Raw genomic sequence first — 18,390 nt, 5'->3', positions numbered from 1 at the left:
TGTAGCAGCCAGGTCACAGTTCAGTGTCCTGCTCGTGGACACTTGGACAAACATCCTGAGTGATTATAAACACTTAAGTTTTGTACGCTGAGGGAACTGAACTTGTGACTTTGTGGTTGAAGGGCAGATTTCCTAATCACATCTGCACTGATTACAAAGAAATAAATAATCTTTATAGCCAGTATATTCAGATTTAATTTCACCCATTAATGTCAGAGCTGTGACAGATGATGGTGAGGCTGTGAACTGCCCGCATCACCAAAGTTTTGTCTCCTGGGGGACAAACTGTAGCGCCACAGATGAGTAAATTCGCATTGAGAGTATTAACAAGTGGCTAAACTGTGCCCTGTTGACTCTAAGGCCATATCAACACCAATACATTTTTATTTTAAAACAGCATATTAAACAAAAATGATCTTTGTACACACTAACGTCTTAGCGCCGTGTCAGAAATAATCTCTGTCCATACACACATACATCACATAAACATTTACGTACACTGGGCATGCGCATGCTGATGGAAACAGGAACAGACTGTCTGTAATTGGCCGCTTACCTCTAGAAAATTCTACAGAAATGGCGAAAAGTAAGACCAGAGATAACTTTGCTTGGACTGATGATGAGGTGGAACTGTTACTGAAAGTAACGTGAGTACAAAGCCCAGTTCCCACCAAAAAGTCTCAGTATAGTTCCTTCAGAAAAGTAACCCCTACAAACATGTACCTAGACCCCAGATCTGTTCAGTGTTTCCACTGCAAACAGTACTCTTGAGGCCGTGACACACCAAGCTGACGGTCGATCGTTGGTCAAAGTGGGCCATCGGTGAACGTCTGCCACCCTCATAGATGTGGTGTGTCCCACACTGTTGGCCTCTGTCGGCCCCGTCAGCTTCTGTTTTGATGTTGAATCAGCATTGGCAACAACGGAGCCCGTCAGTGAGAGAAATCACTCTAATTGGTGGCTCGGCTCAGCTCAGCGCACAAGAAGAGAAACGAAAGTGAGGACAGTAAACAAAAAGCGAAAGTCAGGAGGGAGTGTAGCTACAACAAACTGGGTCCATAAGGTCAGATTATTTTTCTTTAGCCACTGAGCTCTTTAGCAGAAACATTTCCTGATGGTTTGTGTTATTGTTTTCTGGTGCGCGGTAAAAACACTCTGTTCCTTCAACTCTGGATTGTGTTGTTAATGTGCTAACTGGCTAACTAGCATCGAGACCGTTTCCAGTTCTTGAATGACAAATACAGACTATCAACGTCTGCTGGTGTGGAAAGCTATTTCATCTCATACAGGTGTAGAACGCTAGTGCTGGTTGGCCCTCGGCTGTCGTCTTTTCAGTGTGTCCATGTGCAAATTTTTGGCCGAAACACAGGTGATACAAGGCAAAGCAACAGTCGGCTTTCGTTGCAGCTAGTTCTTTGAAGTCAGTTCGGTACAGTCACCTGTAATTGTTGCCATTAATACCAGTGGCTACCTAATTATTGTAACCACATAACTGCATTTCTTGTCCTGTTTATGTGACAGAAATATATTTCCCATATATGTAGATCTGATGTATTGACGTTAACTGACAGCTTTATGTTCAGGTGATCAGTGTGCATGTTGAACTCAAGCTTTAATTGAAGGTCAAGTAGGAGTTTGAATTACTTTGAAGGTTTCAGAAAAATATAAATCTTCTAAGGTTATTATGACAGCAACGAGTCACAATGATACCTGTCACCTTTAAAGCTAAGACATTATCTTCTCTATCGTTGCATTATTGCTCTGTAACAGTGACACTAACACAAGTGATGAAATCGTCACTTGGGCTGTTGAGACTTTACCAAGTGTCAATATTCCCAACTCTCAGTACAGATTAAGGCTGTTACATTAGTACCAAAAGGCTAGCCTGTGTGACAAACAGATTCCAGCAGAAAACAGAAACTGGTTGACAAAATCTATTTTTTAATTTATATAAAAGTGCATGAAACAGTTGATTTACATTTGGTGCCATTAACTGACACTGTAGAAATGCCTTCAAAGATGTAACAGCAAACACAGAAAAGAACAAAATTCTCCTTCACACCTCAACTGCAATTTCTTTCTTTTAAAGGGCGGCTCCATTTGTTTGTTTGATGTTTTTACGTCAGTCTGTAGCTTCTCAGTAGTATTCCTCGTGTGTTCAAATCTGAAAATTCTAATTTTGGTCCAAGTTTGTATGTTTTAGCGCCATAATGCTGTTTTCCTAAACCCTAACACTGCTACAGTATATATAAACCCATGCCCTGATGTGGATGCTACGCGAGTTCAGTTCTGACAGTCACACAATAACACAAACAAACTAAACTATCGAGGTAGCTGGGAGATGCAACTCCTGTGTGCTGTGAGGTAAAATTATTGTATCTGTCAAAGGAGTCTTGTAGCTATGAACAGAGCATAGTTAACAGCTTTAGTTCCCTGTCTCTCTTGGCAAGGTGAAGATGTCAAAATACTCTAAATATAACATATACTTAGACTGAAATTGAATTCTTTTTAAGGTGAGGTAATTTTTAGGAGGCTAAAATATAGTTTGCTACTGCCCTTGTCCACAGCCACCAGACTACTTTGCCAGAAACTGTAGATTTACCTCGCATAACAAAAGGAGTTACTGGTTATCTGCTGCCTCTCTGTCTGTCTGTATTATTGTGGGTCTTTTGGAACCAAACTAACGTGACGTCCAAAGCAGTGCGCTGTGCGCTGCTTAGCTTTCGTGGCGGTACTCCTACTAAAATCAAGAGCAGCTTTCTCGCACAAGGCATTTGATCTGATCGGCTTGTAAATGCTGCCGTGAGAAAACGAACCAACTCTAGGCAATTATACAGCTTTGGAACAACATTAGTCCCTGATTCAGACCAAAGCAAGATAACTGTACGTCTGAAAGCACCCTCAATGTGTCATCACCTGGTTAAATAATGTTTAACAACAATGAAATAGCACCCTGTTTCACCTCCAAACTCAAATCTTGCAAGCTAACACTTTCCTCACACTCCACGCTTACACTGTCAGCATTTGTGGGGGTTGAAGGAGAGCAGGGCATCAGCGCTGTAACCTACGTCATTGCTTTTTGGTAGCGCCTGAGTTAGAGTTTCTGTTTCAAACACATGTAAAAGGACGCAGATGGAGCCGCCCTTTAAGATTTCAGGGCACGACTGACCTCTGGTTGTCAGTCAACAATCATCATCTCATACTCACAGACTCTTGAGGGTCTTTTCCTGAAACTGATTCGGTTGAAATCTCTCTCCGTATGACTCAAGGCTGAGGCCTAAATCCCCTGAATGTGGCTGTTTCTGCATCATCAGTGCTGTTCTTTGGTTCCACCTGAGCTTGAATACCAGTCCCCTGTAAAAACACCTGGTGCAGGTGCATCTTAATTTCCACCTTTGTTCATGGTATGATTTGGACCTGTCGGTGCCTCTGCTACAGTCTGGCTGCCTCCACATTTACACCTGTGTTCTCTGGCTAGACTGGTGAGGAGCTCCAGGACTCTGATCTCGTGCTCCATGCGAGCTTTCTCTCTCCTCTCCTCCCTCTCGGCCGTCTCCCTCTGCCGGCGCTCCTCCCTCTGCATCCACTGAGCCAGGAGCTCCTGGTGCCAGCGAGCCTGCTCCTGCCGCTGGCTCTCAAGCTGCACCAGCAGGCCCCGGGTCTCCGACACCAGCTGCTGGAAGCAGTCCGACAGGTGCTTGAGGCAGGAGGACTCAGGGTGGTGGTGGCCAGAGGTGGGGAGGGTGTTGGGGTTTGGATCTGGGGGTGAAGGGAGAGGAAAGGCAGCAGGATGGGTGAGAGGAGGGGGAGGAGGAGGAGGAGGAGAAGCTGCAGGTGGAGGTGGCACTACATGTGGGGAAGGAGTGCTCAAGCTGTTTTCTACTAGTGAACCTACGACACAGGATATAAAACAGTACAGGTATGAGATTATTACTGACGACAGGAATACAGGAACAGAAAATGAATGTTTGTGACTGGTTTTGACTTTTTAATTAACTGCTTCACATGTGTTAATACAGCCTAAGCATACCTTAATTGTCAACTACACATTTAACCAATGTCACAATTGAGAAAATGTTCATGTGTCTGAGGTCAGGTTATTATCTGGTTGTCTACATATTCTTTTCAGCATTGTATTTCCCTTCACACAAAATTATGTGATGGGCGTTATTTTTAGCCTTCAATGATTCATACAATAATCACAGTACATACCACTCATTTCATGATGGATGGATGATTCCAGATAAACTTCGTGGTGTCGCTGTGGGAATCCTGTACTGCTAAACTCAGACTCATCTGCTGAATCATCTCTGTCCTCCAACTTGACTTCGGAGTCGAGCTGCCACAGCAGACGCCCTCCTCGCACCTCCACAGAGCTCACACGTTGTCTCCCTGTCCTCCCCAAAGAGGCCAAATGCTGTCCACTAATCTCCGTATTAGAATTTAAATCTAGAGGGTCACTTCCTGTCCTGTCAATGGAGTCAAGGTGATGCTCTGACATCCGCTCTGTAGAAACAAAATAGGGCCCTCCTTCCCCTGCCACTGACCTCCGGCCCAACACAGCGTCCATCTCTGCAAAATATTTAAAAGTGCACGGCTGCGAGCTGTCAACGCTCCTCTGCAGTTTGGCTCTCACATAGTTAGCCTTCAGAGTTTTGACCCGAAGCCGGCACTGGTGTGGACTCCGAGAGAAGCCCATTTCGCTCATGCGGGCTGAGAGGTGTTTGAAGACATGCCTGTTGCGAAGGTTTTCTGCCAAACTCTTCTGGATGCGCTCGTCGCTCCAGGCGCACAGCAGCACCTGAGTTTCCTCCACGGTCCAGTTAACCGAGCGCTCGGCCTCTCGTTTTCCTGAACATACAGAAACACAGCTGAATACAGTGAACAACTTCACAGCTGGTGTTGTAAACATTTTCATGACAAGCATCATCAAATGGACACACACGAGAACACTGACACTTCATTTGATTTTTGCAAAGGATCGCTTCCTGAGATGTTTTGCTGTAATCCGAGGTGTTGTACAATCTATAGAAGAGGGAGTGTAATTAAATGCACGTGTACATGTAGGTGCAAGGTTGGAGAACAACTTCAATGAAAAAGTAATGCCAGCACACTGACTCCAAACCACAAACTGAATCCAGTCCAATTTAATCCAATTAGGATCAAGCTGTGGTCCATTTAACAAAAGAAAAACTTGAGTCAGTGTGGGGATGTTACTTTTGCACTAGTTGAAAATCACACATTCGTTTGTACTAAGTCAAACAGCCCTGCAATAAATCCCGACCATCTGAGAATAATTTGTCCTCTCACAGATTCAAAATGAAGAACATATAATTGTGTGCCCTCTTACACAGCATATCTGTGAGAAATACAGACAAACCCAACTGAACTGAGCTCACTCTTGAAGAATCTTAGTCATGTTACATGCATGTCTTGCAGGATTTGAGCACCAGCAGGTCTCTACTGAATGACGGGATTCTGTGTTGTTCGGTGTTAACATTTAATGTTTTTAATAATTAGTTCAGCATATGATTTCGGGATATTATTTTTATTGTTGTTTGTGTCAATAAAATAACAACTAACTAACTACAAGAGCATGCATCCACAGCAGAGTAGCAGCTATACATACATGAGGCATCACACATCCTTAAACATTCTTTAAAATCTAACTATGTGATCTTACATTGAATGAAATAACCAGAAAAGTAAACAGCGCATTGTCACTTTAGTCACATTTCACTGCACAATATCACTTTACTCTTCATGTAGCATATTAAACTGCAACTGCAACTGCAGGTGAACTCGTCCAGATTCTACACGCATTGATTTCACCAGTAACAATATAAAAACTGTTTCAAACTGGGGGAAAATAATCTGTAAAATCAACTCAGGTAAAACACTGACGGACATGTGAACCTGAAGATTTTGGGTCACAGTGATGCATGAGTCAGAGGAAGGAATTCAGTCCTTGGCAGCTTACTTTTATAAGTGTGTAAGGTTTTTTCAAACCCCTAACTATGTGGTAAAGGCTGTCCAATGTATTTAATTTCCATTCATAACACAGTGTGTATGTAACTCACCAACACAGTTATCAACTGGCTTAAATATCCCATTACTGTGCTGATAAATCTGCATATTTCAGGTCTACACCGTTAAATGCATGTCCATTTTAACCTGTATCATATACTCACATTACTCGTGCTTGCTAATTAGCCAGATAGCAAGCTGTTAGCTGACACTGCATGTATCAAGACAGCTAACTACCAGGTAAAAGTTGAGGGTTAGCTAGCAAGCTAATTCAGACACACACTGCGATTCAAGGGGCTCTGAGTGTCAATGTTTAAGCAGGATAATTAACAAAGAGTGGTTTAAACGTTAAATACACGAGTTTAAACACACCAGAGAGCTGTTTCTGCTCTTTGTAACACAGCTAATGTTAGCGGCTAGCTAGCTAACGTGCTACATGACTGTTGTATCTAGTTCTGACTCTCTGCTGCACAACAACAACACATCAAACACGTCGATAGATGAAATAAATCTTACTTTTGGTCGTCGAAACGGAGCTGGTCGAGTTAATCATCGGAGGATTCATTTTAACAGGCTGCAGAAAATGTAAACAATCCTCTCACACACCGACGCTCCTCTCTTCCGGGTCACGTCGAGTCCAGCGTATTACGTCGCGTGACGTGTTGCAGAGCTGTGTTACAATATTAATACATGCAGAAAGCAAAAACCATAAAACACCATCCATCTTCTTGATGTTTTGTAAATCCCTTAAAAATATAAAATATAAATATGCTCAACTCTGTAAAAATGTACAAATTAACCCTAAAAATAATGGTTCACTTTTAAATCAAGTTTGTTTTGTATTTTTCATGTTGTAATTTTTATAATTTGTATCTTTATTTATTCATTTTCTATTAAATGTTTTATTTTTTCCCTTATTTTGGCTGACATAGATTTCCCCCTTTTCCCCCTATTTTTTTTAAATCAGTTCCATGACCATCTACTCTGATAATCACAAATATTATGTAAAAATAAAAAAAGAAATATTATAATATATCTATACATCTAATTTTATTATTAGAAATATTTATTTTTTTAAAAAAAGAGAGATACCACAAATATATATACATAACAATTAAAAAATGTATAATGACAGTTCTGACACGAGAAATATAAATAAATATAAATAAAAACTGTCTCTTCTACTATTATTGCACACACTGAAATATTGCTATAATATCTTCCCCATAATACTCATTTACATATAGTACTGAAAATGTATCATAGATTCTTACATTATATATACAGCCCCAATCTGCAATGTTCCCATTTGCCCTATATCTTATCTTTACAGATTCTATAATTATTTATATCTCCTCTGGGATTATTAAAGTTTCATGTTATTGTATCTATGAAGGATACGATGAGTTTAACATCACATATTCATTGCTTTTTAATATGCAGTACATTCATAAGGACCTGTATGTTGTACAATATTTATTCAAAAAAGTGCTCCATAAATTTTTGTCAATATAATATACAACCCTTAACAAAGCCGTGGTGTGGAATGTGATAAGTTTCCTGCATATGTTTATTCTTATTTATTCTTCCAGTGGTTTATGATCAGGTGTTGAAATTATAGTCACACAATTGGATGTCACATATTACAGAGATGTAGAGATGACACACATGCAGCAGTGGGGGCTGGGTAATTGGGGGGGGGGTTAAGATATATGTCATATATGGTACACAACCACGTCTGTGTTCACGCAGACAACAGCGATGCATGAATAAATGCAGCCACCTCATTCATTTCAAAGAGACAGACACAGTGGGGTGCCGAGGCTGAGGCCTCAGGCAAAATACACGCAGAGTTATAAAGCTAGAAAAGTTTAACCTGGCTCAACCTTTGGCACAGCTCAGTCCCACGCCAACAGACGTGCAACGCAATGCAGAGGGGCAATCAAATACATTTGAGGGTACATTCCTTTGTAATGAGAACAATGTAATTCTACTGTTTACCCTGCAATCAGACATAGTGTGTGACCCGGTAAACAGCAGCCCCTTGTATTTTTATATCTTTACACACTGTTATTTTTTTGTTTAAATACCAGTTGAGATCCTGTTTAGTGCACTTGTATGCACTTATACTCAGATTGTACTTGGGACCAAGTACACGTAAACGTGAGTTAGTCTGGAACCTCATTTTCCCCATTTTCAATTTCCAGGGGGCGTAATCAATAGCCCCTTTTACACTGCCTCTTCAAGGCGGGAAATTTGCTGACATGTCTTTCTCAAGGCCTGTGATAAAGTCTGAGCGGTCGCTTGTGGCCGCTTCCAATGAAGCTGCCTGCCCTCCCAATGTTATGTTGTCAGCTTTTGCTGTTTTGGTGGCCTGTTGCAATTCTCGTTTTAGTTGGTTAATCACGGCACTGTCGGCCTTCTCCTCTATCTTAGCGAGTAGCTCGTCCCTCAACGTTTCGTTAGCACGGAGGATGGCCATCTCCCCAGCCTGCACAGTTTGTGTGTTAGCAAGTGAGCTAGCATTAGCCTCGTTGGTCTTTTTCTTGCTCATTTCTCCTCGACCATGGGTCAAAAGTGGTTATATACTTGACCCTTGCGTGCGTGACTTGGCCGTCCCGTAGCTTTGGCGAGAGATAAATTAAGTCAATAAATGTAGCAGTTCAGGCGAGGAGCTCAGTAAGGAAGTGTCCTCACATGTTTCGCCAGAACCAGAAGTCCTTCAAGGCGGGAATTTCACGCCTTTATGCAGCCTCAGCGTTTTATAAAAAAGGTAAAATCTCTGTACAAGGGGACAGAGTTGTCTCACCTTTAAGATGGCATCAAAGGTAGTAACAGCACTGATCATGGAGGGCACAGGTGTGACATTTTGACTGACAAGTTATGTGTGTGACTCACTGCGCGAGATTTAAAAAGTAGCTCTTAGCAGTTAGCAGCTAACTTAGAAAAGAAGAGCAGTGGCCGAAAATGTCCGCAAACGGGAAAAGAATGCGGTCCAGGAGCTACTTACCCAGAAGACAATATCAGCTGCTGTATAATAGAGACAGTAAATGATTGTTACCATGTTTTGGCTATTTGGTTATTGTTTATCAAGCGCTCCCAATGCCTTTGTTTTTGGTCATGGTAGAGGCCATGTCAATAGTCACAACCGTCACGCTTCTTGTGATTCCTCAATGCTGTCTAAAAAAATAACCAACAGAACTTGAATCAAGCACTCCTGTCCGAATGCTTCTTCAGTGCATTTTGGGCCCAGTCACACTTGTATTCAAAGCTGTCCCCCGTGTCATCAAGATGTCTCCCCAGAGGCCGCGAATTCATCTCAACTTCGAATAAGAAGAGGGACCCATTCAGGGGAAACGGCTCCTAAAGAGGCAGTGAGGTGCTAATGGCTCGTCTTGTGCATTCTCTGGATGTCTGCTGAGCGCATTAAGATCTCTGGTGTCCCTCCTTCTATTTCACTGGTTCACCTCCTCAGTCTTTCATCCACAAACACAGCAATTAGCGGGGGGTAGTTCTAAAGTGCTGCTAATGCAGATTCAGTCTGCTTTCCTGCAGTGACATTTGCATTTTGAGCTTTTAGCCTTTGTTCTGTCGTAGAGTGACTTGGAATGAGTTTAACAGTAATCTCAAAAGAGAATGCATGTGTCATTTACAGTTAGAGCCCATTTGCTTCTGTCTACACCTCCTTAAAGTGTTGCAGTGCACGCCATATGTAACAGTTTGTTTTAAAGTCATTTTCAACACTTCTCTTAATCGCTGTCACACTAGGATTTTTTCCTTAAGTACAGCGGCGTTGTTAGGCCTGGGTGAGGATTCAGCCCAGAATGGTTTATAAATAGCTCTAAATAGGCTGTATATATATGTTTAAAAAAAAATAAGACTAGGCACTATAATGGAAGAAAAAAGCATGGGAACTAATAATGTGTTATTTCGTTCATGCATTAAAGCTCTCAAAAAATGATAAGATACCGTTTTGAGTCCTCTGCGTCATTGAAGCTGTGCATTTCTTGTGGTTGCCGGTAATCACTTTAAAGTTGCAGCTAGTAACAGCGGAGCTCATTTTAAATGCTTTATATACAGCTGAGTAATTAGAGTAGAAGTATAAAGTGGCATAAAATGGAAATACTCAGGTAAAAGCACCTCAGAATTCCCTAAATTTTAATGATAGCAGTTGCAAAGTACTCTGTTTCTACTTAATACTAATTACTAACGACTACTAATATATTTAACACCACAATTCATAATTAATCTGCAAAATTAAATTTAAAAAAATGGTTTTAAAGGTAAGTGAGATGCAAGAGTGCATAAAAAAGCATCAAAATAGAGCTTGTTAATGAAAAGAAATTCCTGGCAGAGGGCCCCCCTACAGAGGTCTGGGTTAAGCCCCAAATGTCCTAAAATCCTACACACACCCCTGCTGCAGAATGTGTGTTTCAGATGTGATTATGGTGCACTCCATTTGCATTGGAAAATCAGAATTTCTGCGTTTCAAGTTGGAAATTTTGACTGGAATGCCCCTTAGCCAGTTGGATTTCCAACTTGCAAAGTCAGAGAAACTTCACCAACTCTGACCTCAAAACCTCACGCAACCATGCTCACTCTCAAATATGCTGACAAGCTAACAAGATAATGGCAAGTAAATAAGACTTATAATGTGCACAAGGAGGTGTACTTTAGAACTAGAGAAGTTGTTTCCTTCTGGTTATACAGTAAGTGATCATCTTCATCCAATTATCAGTTAAATACCAGAAGTTACGTTAATACAGTTTAGTGTTCCTGTAACATTCTGACTTTGCAGGCAGCGTGAATACAAACTACAACAATTAACCCAAACGGAGACCTTCATTTCCTCCAGGGGTCAGATGACAGATGAGCTAAACTCAGCACCAGAAAGTGAGAACAGAACAGAAACTCTGAAATCATCGCTGCCCTGTTGGTTCAGTGCTCCTGAATGATCTCACAATGAGGAAGTGTGAGTTTAAAAGAAAAGGCAGTGGGGAATTTTAAGCATACTGTGTATTAAATTGGCACAGGAACACACAGGGGAATACAAGAGCATGTGAAAAAGTCCTCGTTACACTGGAAGATGGGTTCGACTGTCCGGTTTCAACTACAAGTCTTAGTTTTGGTTCAAGGGACTGAGTTTCCCAGGAAGTCACTGGTGCTGTAATGGGACTTCCCTGTGGCCCAGGGACTATCAGGGTGGAGTTAGTAGTGGTGGTTGCTGCACTGTTTGTCACCGGTATCGATATCTGGACTTGGGAAAAGAATTACTTTCAGTGTTATAGACATTTAAATCACCAATGCACAACCAGAGAGTCTAAACCAGATCGATAACAGGAACACACTGGTACTTTGGAGACTTTTCTGGAGTTTTCAGACTCTCTCTGTCTCATCATGTTTCATTTCCAGTAATTACAAAGAACAATTTGATGTTGTTTCCTCCCACAGTCCAAAGACATGCAGGTTAACTGGTGACTCTAAATTGTCTGTAGGTGTGAATGTGAGTGTGAATGGTTGTCTGTCTCTATGTGTCAGCCCTGTGATAGTCTGGCGACCTGTCCAGGGTGAAGCCTGCCTCTCACCCAGTGTCAGCTGGGATAGGCTCCAGCCCCCCCCCCGCGACCCTCAAGAGGATGAAGCGGTTAGAAGAAGAAGATGAATGCAGGTCAAACAAAGCTCTGTTATCCATTTGTGGCCCAGTCACCACAAGAAAATGTTAGCATATAGTGTCTAAAGTGATGTAGTATATGAGCTGACTTTGCCATCAAGAGGTAGAGGAGATGGTGGATGCGTGACACCTTGGCGAGACACCTGCCAGGCTGCAGACTACTGTTCGAGACCATTTATTCATTTTCTGTTACCGCTTGTCCTTGAGGGGGTCGTGGGGGGCTGGAGCCTATCTCAGCTGACACTGGGTGAGAGGCAGGGTTCACCCTGGACAGGTGGGTCCATGTCATTGGTCCGACATCCCATTAGTCTGACAGTCCGCGGTGCTGAACGGCTCTCGGTGGGCGTATTTCTACCTTAATGGTGCGCCACGACTGGCTCTGGGTCAGCTGGGAAAGGCTTCAGGCGAAGCAGGCTCACGGTTTATGTGTTTGTCACTTTCTTTTTCATTTTAACCCACACCATGATCTTTTCCGGACCCTAACCAAGTGGTTTTTGTGCCTAAACCTAACCAGACCTTAACCACAGGGCATCATGATGATTTCGGAACGGACTTCAGAACAATGAGTTTAATGTGGTCGGACCAAGGGGCAGTTCCCGGACAGGTCACCAGACTATCACAGGGCTGACACATAGAGACAGACAACCATTCACACTCACATTCACACCTACGGACAATTTAGAGTCACCAGTTAACCTGCATGTCTTTGGACTGTGGGAGGAAGCTGGAGTACCCCAGTTTCCAACGGGGATAGTGCCTTGAAAAGTGTGTATGTTAAGCCAAAACGTGATCTTTTCCTTATCGTAACCAAGTGGTTTTTGTGCTTAAAACCCACATTATCCACAGTGTTTCTGAAACATAAAGTTTTAATGTATCCACTACATGATAACGTACAAATGTAATGTATCCCTGGTTTGCAGAAACGTACGGTGCCAACATTTTTTCTGGCAGTTTCTTTGCATTATTTATCTTTGCCTTTGTTTCACAGTTCTTCAGTTGTAGTAGAAACACAAATAAAAATACACAATAGTTTCTCATTATCTTGGGATTATTTCTGGACAGAAAAGTAGGATAAATGTCAGTCTGTTAAATGTGTCAATCTCTGAACAGCTCTACTATCCCTACCAATAGGTCGGGGACACTTTGTCCGACAGGCCTGAAAACTAGCTTCAATTTTGGACATACAGCCATGAGCCCTGGAACTGCAGGCTGAGATAAAGGGTGCTCTTCACAGCACAATGCGCAGCGCTGCCTGCTCGGGACACACACACACTACAACATGTACAAATGATGAGCCCGCCACAGCATAGGTAATTACAGAGGAAGAGGGGAGCTGAGACAGTCGGCTGGACATTCATCTCATTACTCACACATGCCTCCGGGCTGTTCCCCGCTGGCCTGCTGAGGAACATCACACACTCCTCTCTCACATGGACACTTCCAGGCATGCACACAAACACACACACACGTGCAAAGAAAGGCTGGCAAATGCTTTCTAACATACTCACGAGTCGACACACACCTGGACTGTCAGGGTCAAGAGCTGGACACATCTTTCCTGATTACATCATTAATAACAGTAGCTTATTAATATTAATGAAGACTGGTTTGGAGACAGTGGGGACGAGGTACAGCATGACTGGGAATGACATCCAGGATTTTTGCATATTTTTACAACTTAGACCGCTAGCTGACCCCTCAGCAAACTGTAGCGTAACCAGGGATAAAGGAGGATTCCCGGTGGACACTTTGGTGCTACGAGGGTCAAACCTGTGATCTTCGTGGTGCGGGAAAAGCTCTAATTATCAGTCTTTGTACTCTTGGACTTCAGGAGAGGGGCAATACAAAAGAGTCTGTAAAAGAAAGAGCCAGGCTTTTAATATATGACCGCAATAAATCAATAAGTGCAGAGCCTGCACTGTCTCCACTTCTGGGTTGTCTTCGTTCCCGCCCTCAAAGGGGAGAGACAGGCTGTAGATCTTCTCCCACTGTGATTTGTAGTGCAGAAAACCAGGTCAGCGAGCACACAGCGAGGTAAGGTGAGGTACAGACGGCTCGCACGCTGGAGAGCGGTTACGTCAGCTGAGGCTGCAGGAGAACTGAGGTGTCCCACTGTGGAGGCTCAGGATCCCTGCCTGCCTGCATGCAGCTCTTTGGCACGGCTCCATTTTCCAACCCTTTCATGTCTCCTGACAACCAGCAGCAGTCGAGTTGTTTAGATCAGTGATTCGCAAACTTTCACACCAGACACAAACAAAGACTCAACATGGGAGCAGTGCAGCAATTCGTGGAATCTGGGCTTTTTTTTTCAGCTCGTGGCCCCCTAAGAATCAGAGTGATGTGAACTGGAGCCGGCGTTGCGAGCGCTCCTGCAGACTGACAAGCTGCAGTACACTGGGAGGTTTTTTTTAAACTCTAACATCCACATTCAACAAGTCAAAGCATCAGCCATCCCTGAGCTAACTCAGAAAATAAAGAAACATGCTTGGTGCACAGCCTTGTAAGTGCAGTCACTTTGGAAAAAAGAACCATGCCCTGTATTTTCTCCTGTGTGTTTCACTGCCGCGCTGTCACAATCACTGCCCCTGCTGAAAGAAATTATATGTTGCTTTTGAAACTCTGGTGAAACTGAGCATCTGTTGAGAGCCTTGAATGTGCAGTTTGCGGTGCCGTTGAGCCACAAATGTCGGCACATAGGGTAAGGTGGATAAATATGAAAACATACACAGAGGATCATGTTTTATATCCTCACCAGCATCTGTAGTAACGAGAGCCCACCAATCAAACCCAGTGCATTTCTACAAGTCTTAATTCAGTGCTATTTACAGCCTGAATGGCCACTTTATAAACCCTCTGAGACACACTACAGAGGTCAACATCATTTGTCAAACAGAAGTGATATACAACATCCAAAAGCTGGGAAACTGAAGATTAATTTAAAATGCCACTCAGTACTTTTCTAGTCACACAAATGTAGTAAACGTGTTTTGGTTAGGTGCCTTTTGAACTTTTAAAAGGGCTTGGAACACTTTGATGGAAGCATTTGATGGCCACTTCCAAGCTCAGTTATGTCTCAAAAGTAGTTACACAATTTTTGGTGGACATTTTAAGCATTTTTGACAACTTGAGAATTAATAAAAATGGTCAGAAATCCCTCCAAAATACCACATTAAGAGACCAATACCCTGAGGAACACCGTAAAAATCCCATGCTGTGAATTTCTATCAAAAACTTTTGACATTTGGAGATTCCTGTAAGAACTGCATTTTTCTGCAATGTGATGGGGATCACTTCTGTTCTGGAAACTGTTGAGAAACCCCCTTATTGTCAATATAACTATGAGAGCCAAACATCCTCCGGATGCTTTAGGTCTCTAGTTTGTGGCTGTAAAGTTTAGTTTAGTTATTCTAAAGGTCACACGTAGCCATGATAATTGACTATGCACCAAACAGGCTACATTTTCTAAAACGTGGATTCTTCACACACATCTTCAACCTGACGGCACAGAAGATCCATTCAGCCAGCACAGTGTCAACATAAGTGTCACATTTCAGTGTCTGACCAAATGTCTTCCTTTCTGTTTCTGAGTTAAGACGTTGAGTAACGGCCAGAAAAGTGTTTCTGCAGAACATTATGATGTCACAGTGAAGTTGACCATTGACCTTTTGGATATAAAATGTCATCACATCATCATTTTATCCTGTTAGACATTTGTGTGAAATTTTGTCATAATTAGCACATGAATTCTTGAGTTTTGTCCAGTTTTGTGAGGTCACACTGACACACTGAGTCCAAGTTAACGTTTGTGCCAAATTTGAAGAAATTCCCTCAAGGTGTTCTTCAGATATCGCGTTCACAAGAATGGGACAGATGGACGGACAACCCGACCACATAATGCCTCTGGCCTCAGCTATCACCAGCGTGAGGGCATAAAAATGGTCTCACTGCAGTAAAGTGGCTACTATAGGGACTAACATCATCACACATGAATACAAGTGGGTCTCAGCTTCGCAGTCAAACCCAATTCATGCAAATCCAAGACTGTTTAGGGACCTCTGTATGCAAAATATTCAAATACACCATTTTTAGAAGCGGCACAAATACATTATACTGCATGCAAAAAACTGCCTGACATTAGCATAAAGTTCTGATCTCTTTCTGCCAAACTGCATGAGATTAGCATAAAGTGAGCATGTCTGTAAGGGGGAGGCTCGTGGGTACCCAAAGAAGCCATTTTCATTCAGATATCTTAAGGTGAGAGGTCAAGGGACCCATGCCATTTTTTTTCCAACTTTGGAACAGGTGGGTGAAAATTCTCGTCATCCAGGTCATTGCAATCTCAAGTGCTATGACGTAGGCAACTGGACTTGCTGAAGAAGCCTCTTGGATGAGAGGTGAAACGTCTTCAAGATACTCAAGCAAGTCCAATTGCCTACAATATAGCATTTAAGACAAACTCTGGAACGTCAAGTGCAACACACACCGCCGCCATACGCCGCACGTCAAAATGCTGCCCGTTTCCGCCCGTCAAAACGCCATTATATTCTATGAACAAACCCACACCGGCGCCGGTCGATGCGGCACGGCGCCGCTCTGCTTCAGCCCACTGCTCTATTTCCAGCGCAGCCGGCACTGCGAGAAAAGCCTTTTATGTACGCCTCGGCCGCCGCAGTATCAATTCTGGTTGCAGCTTTCAAAGGGGTATCTGGATGCTTAACGTTATTAAGTTTTTCAAATTTTTAATAAGACGATTTTGATAAGAAACTCACCCGTGAAATCCAAGTTATTGTTGCCTCAATGTCTTTCCTCTTCTTCTTCTGTTACTAGCAGTTGGCAACCGTTGGCAACTAGTGTAGGTACAGCCACCTAGCGGGCTGGGGTGGGAAATACACTTTAGTGTCGACGGTGCCACTGCACACCGCTGCCAGTGTGTGTTGGGGGGCGGCATTTGGCGGCCACAGCTTCGCGCCAGCGGCAGTGTGTGTTGCACTTTATTTAACCCCCTTCCTGAAAAGCTAGCATGACATCAGTGATACGGGTGGATACCTTCGTGCTATCTTAAATAATCAGTGTGCCACAGCCTCTTTAAGACTAATGTTGACCAAGATCACCAGCGATCCAGCAGGTATCAGTTGCAGCTAGCAGATCCTTCAGTATCATGGTCGTACTGGTGAGCAGTAAGGGCTCATTTATGCTCAATGTTAGATACATAGACTGAGACCGACGGAGCCTTCTGTACTTTGTGCAGTAAAACCGGAGATCAAGGATGTTAGGATGTATTCAATGGCCACACAGACCTTATTTCGTGCTCGTCCTCTGTTGCCTCATTTGTTGTTGTGTGCCATCATAAAGTACGCATGGAAATATGAGGGCAGTGGCGTTTACAGTGTTTGAAATGGACATAAATGAACTAGGCCTATTTCCAGCCCTACAGAGACAAAACAGAACTGAGACCTTTGGCATTCAGTTGAGTCCGTGTCGATGGCTATTTGCGGATGTTTTTGACAGAACACTGGGAATCTCACGTCTTTTGCTGGTAATCATAAGCTCATTATCTCTTGTTGATATTACAGCAACCCATGCAGAAAATGTTCCCCTATAGCTGAGATTTGCAGCTGCAGAGCACATGCCTCTGAACCAGGGTGGGATGCTGAACCACAGAATTTCAAAACACACATGGAGGAACCACGGCAGGTCATTTATCAGCCATAAAAGTGGGCTTGAGAGCTGTTGTGATGTGGATCTGCGAGCCCCTCTGTTTTCAAAGCTTCTCTCCAGAGTCTCAAATGAATTACAGAACTCTTGGTCTCATGCCTGGTCGCCCTCTAATTTGCTTGCATTTTTATAGTAGCCACCAATTTGCAGAGGCCACGCTGACCAACAGCGAACTTATGGCGGAGCATCTGCGCTTCAAAACACATCCTACGAGCACCAGATGCCGTATGAGAAAAACATCACGTCCACTGTAATATATTCAACAACACAGATCTATCTGGGATGAAGCTCAAGAGATGATGTGTGGAAGTGTGGGGTTAACGTTTGGCTTTGGCACAAACTGGATGTGACACAGATTTCTTCAGAGCTACACTGTGAAGATCATCCACATGTAGGTCGCAGCCAGGCATCGGTGCACCTTTCTGTTTATCAGCATGAAAAGCTAAAATTGTCTTCAGTCACACCCCACGCTTCCTGTACGCCTTATTTGAGTCACAGTCATCTGCAAATCCGTGTAACTCCACGGGCATTTCCACCTTGAATTCCTTCTTCCTTTGTTTGCACGGGCTGCAGCCTCAAACAGGAACTGACGAGCTAAAAGTGGAACAAAGAGTTAAAAGACTCCAAAAATACCTCAAACTGTGTTGTTCCACATATTTGTGCTCGTAGAGGAATCGTCACATTCCACAGAGTTGTTTTTTACCAAAAAAGGTTGAGCATTCTTACGTAAGAGAACGCTGCGTGATCCTTTGCATAAATGGTAAATGTCGGTCAGCGCCCTCTGTCCACTGTCTGTCTATAAGCCTAAGAGTAAGAGCTCGCCGGTTACATCACAGGGCTGGTCGGCGTGACACTGTGCTGTGAAGACGAGGCAGACTAAGGGATTGAACATGTAAACAGCTGAATGAATGAATCCCTTGTCATGCATGGGCACCGTCGACCTGCTGTGGTGGCCTGCAGCTGAGACAGCACATCGT

The 18,390-nt window shown here is 43.1% G+C and overlaps 2 protein-coding genes across 2 annotated transcripts in view; both read right to left on the bottom strand.

Annotated features, from left to right (window-relative positions):
* The window catches only part of cds1 (CDP-diacylglycerol synthase (phosphatidate cytidylyltransferase) 1), a 453,066-nt gene that overhangs the window by 178,564 nt on the left and 256,112 nt on the right, over nt 1-18,390 (bottom strand). The window lies entirely within an intron of this gene.
* On the bottom strand, nt 1,930-6,661 carry LOC125890122 (uncharacterized). The gene is made up of 3 exons (XM_049578606.1): nt 6,544-6,661; nt 4,213-4,851; nt 1,930-3,891 (listed from the first exon to the last, which is right to left on the bottom strand). Exons 1-3 carry the CDS (start codon nt 6,590-6,592, stop codon nt 3,383-3,385), a joined length of 1,197 nt encoding a protein of 398 aa, XP_049434563.1. The 5' UTR covers nt 6,593-6,661; the 3' UTR covers nt 1,930-3,382.

Source organism: Epinephelus fuscoguttatus, linkage group LG6 (assembly GCF_011397635.1).
Source record: "Epinephelus fuscoguttatus linkage group LG6, E.fuscoguttatus.final_Chr_v1".
NCBI lineage: Eukaryota > Metazoa > Chordata > Actinopteri > Perciformes > Serranidae > Epinephelus > Epinephelus fuscoguttatus.
This window is presented reverse-complemented; position numbering and strand designations above follow the sequence as displayed.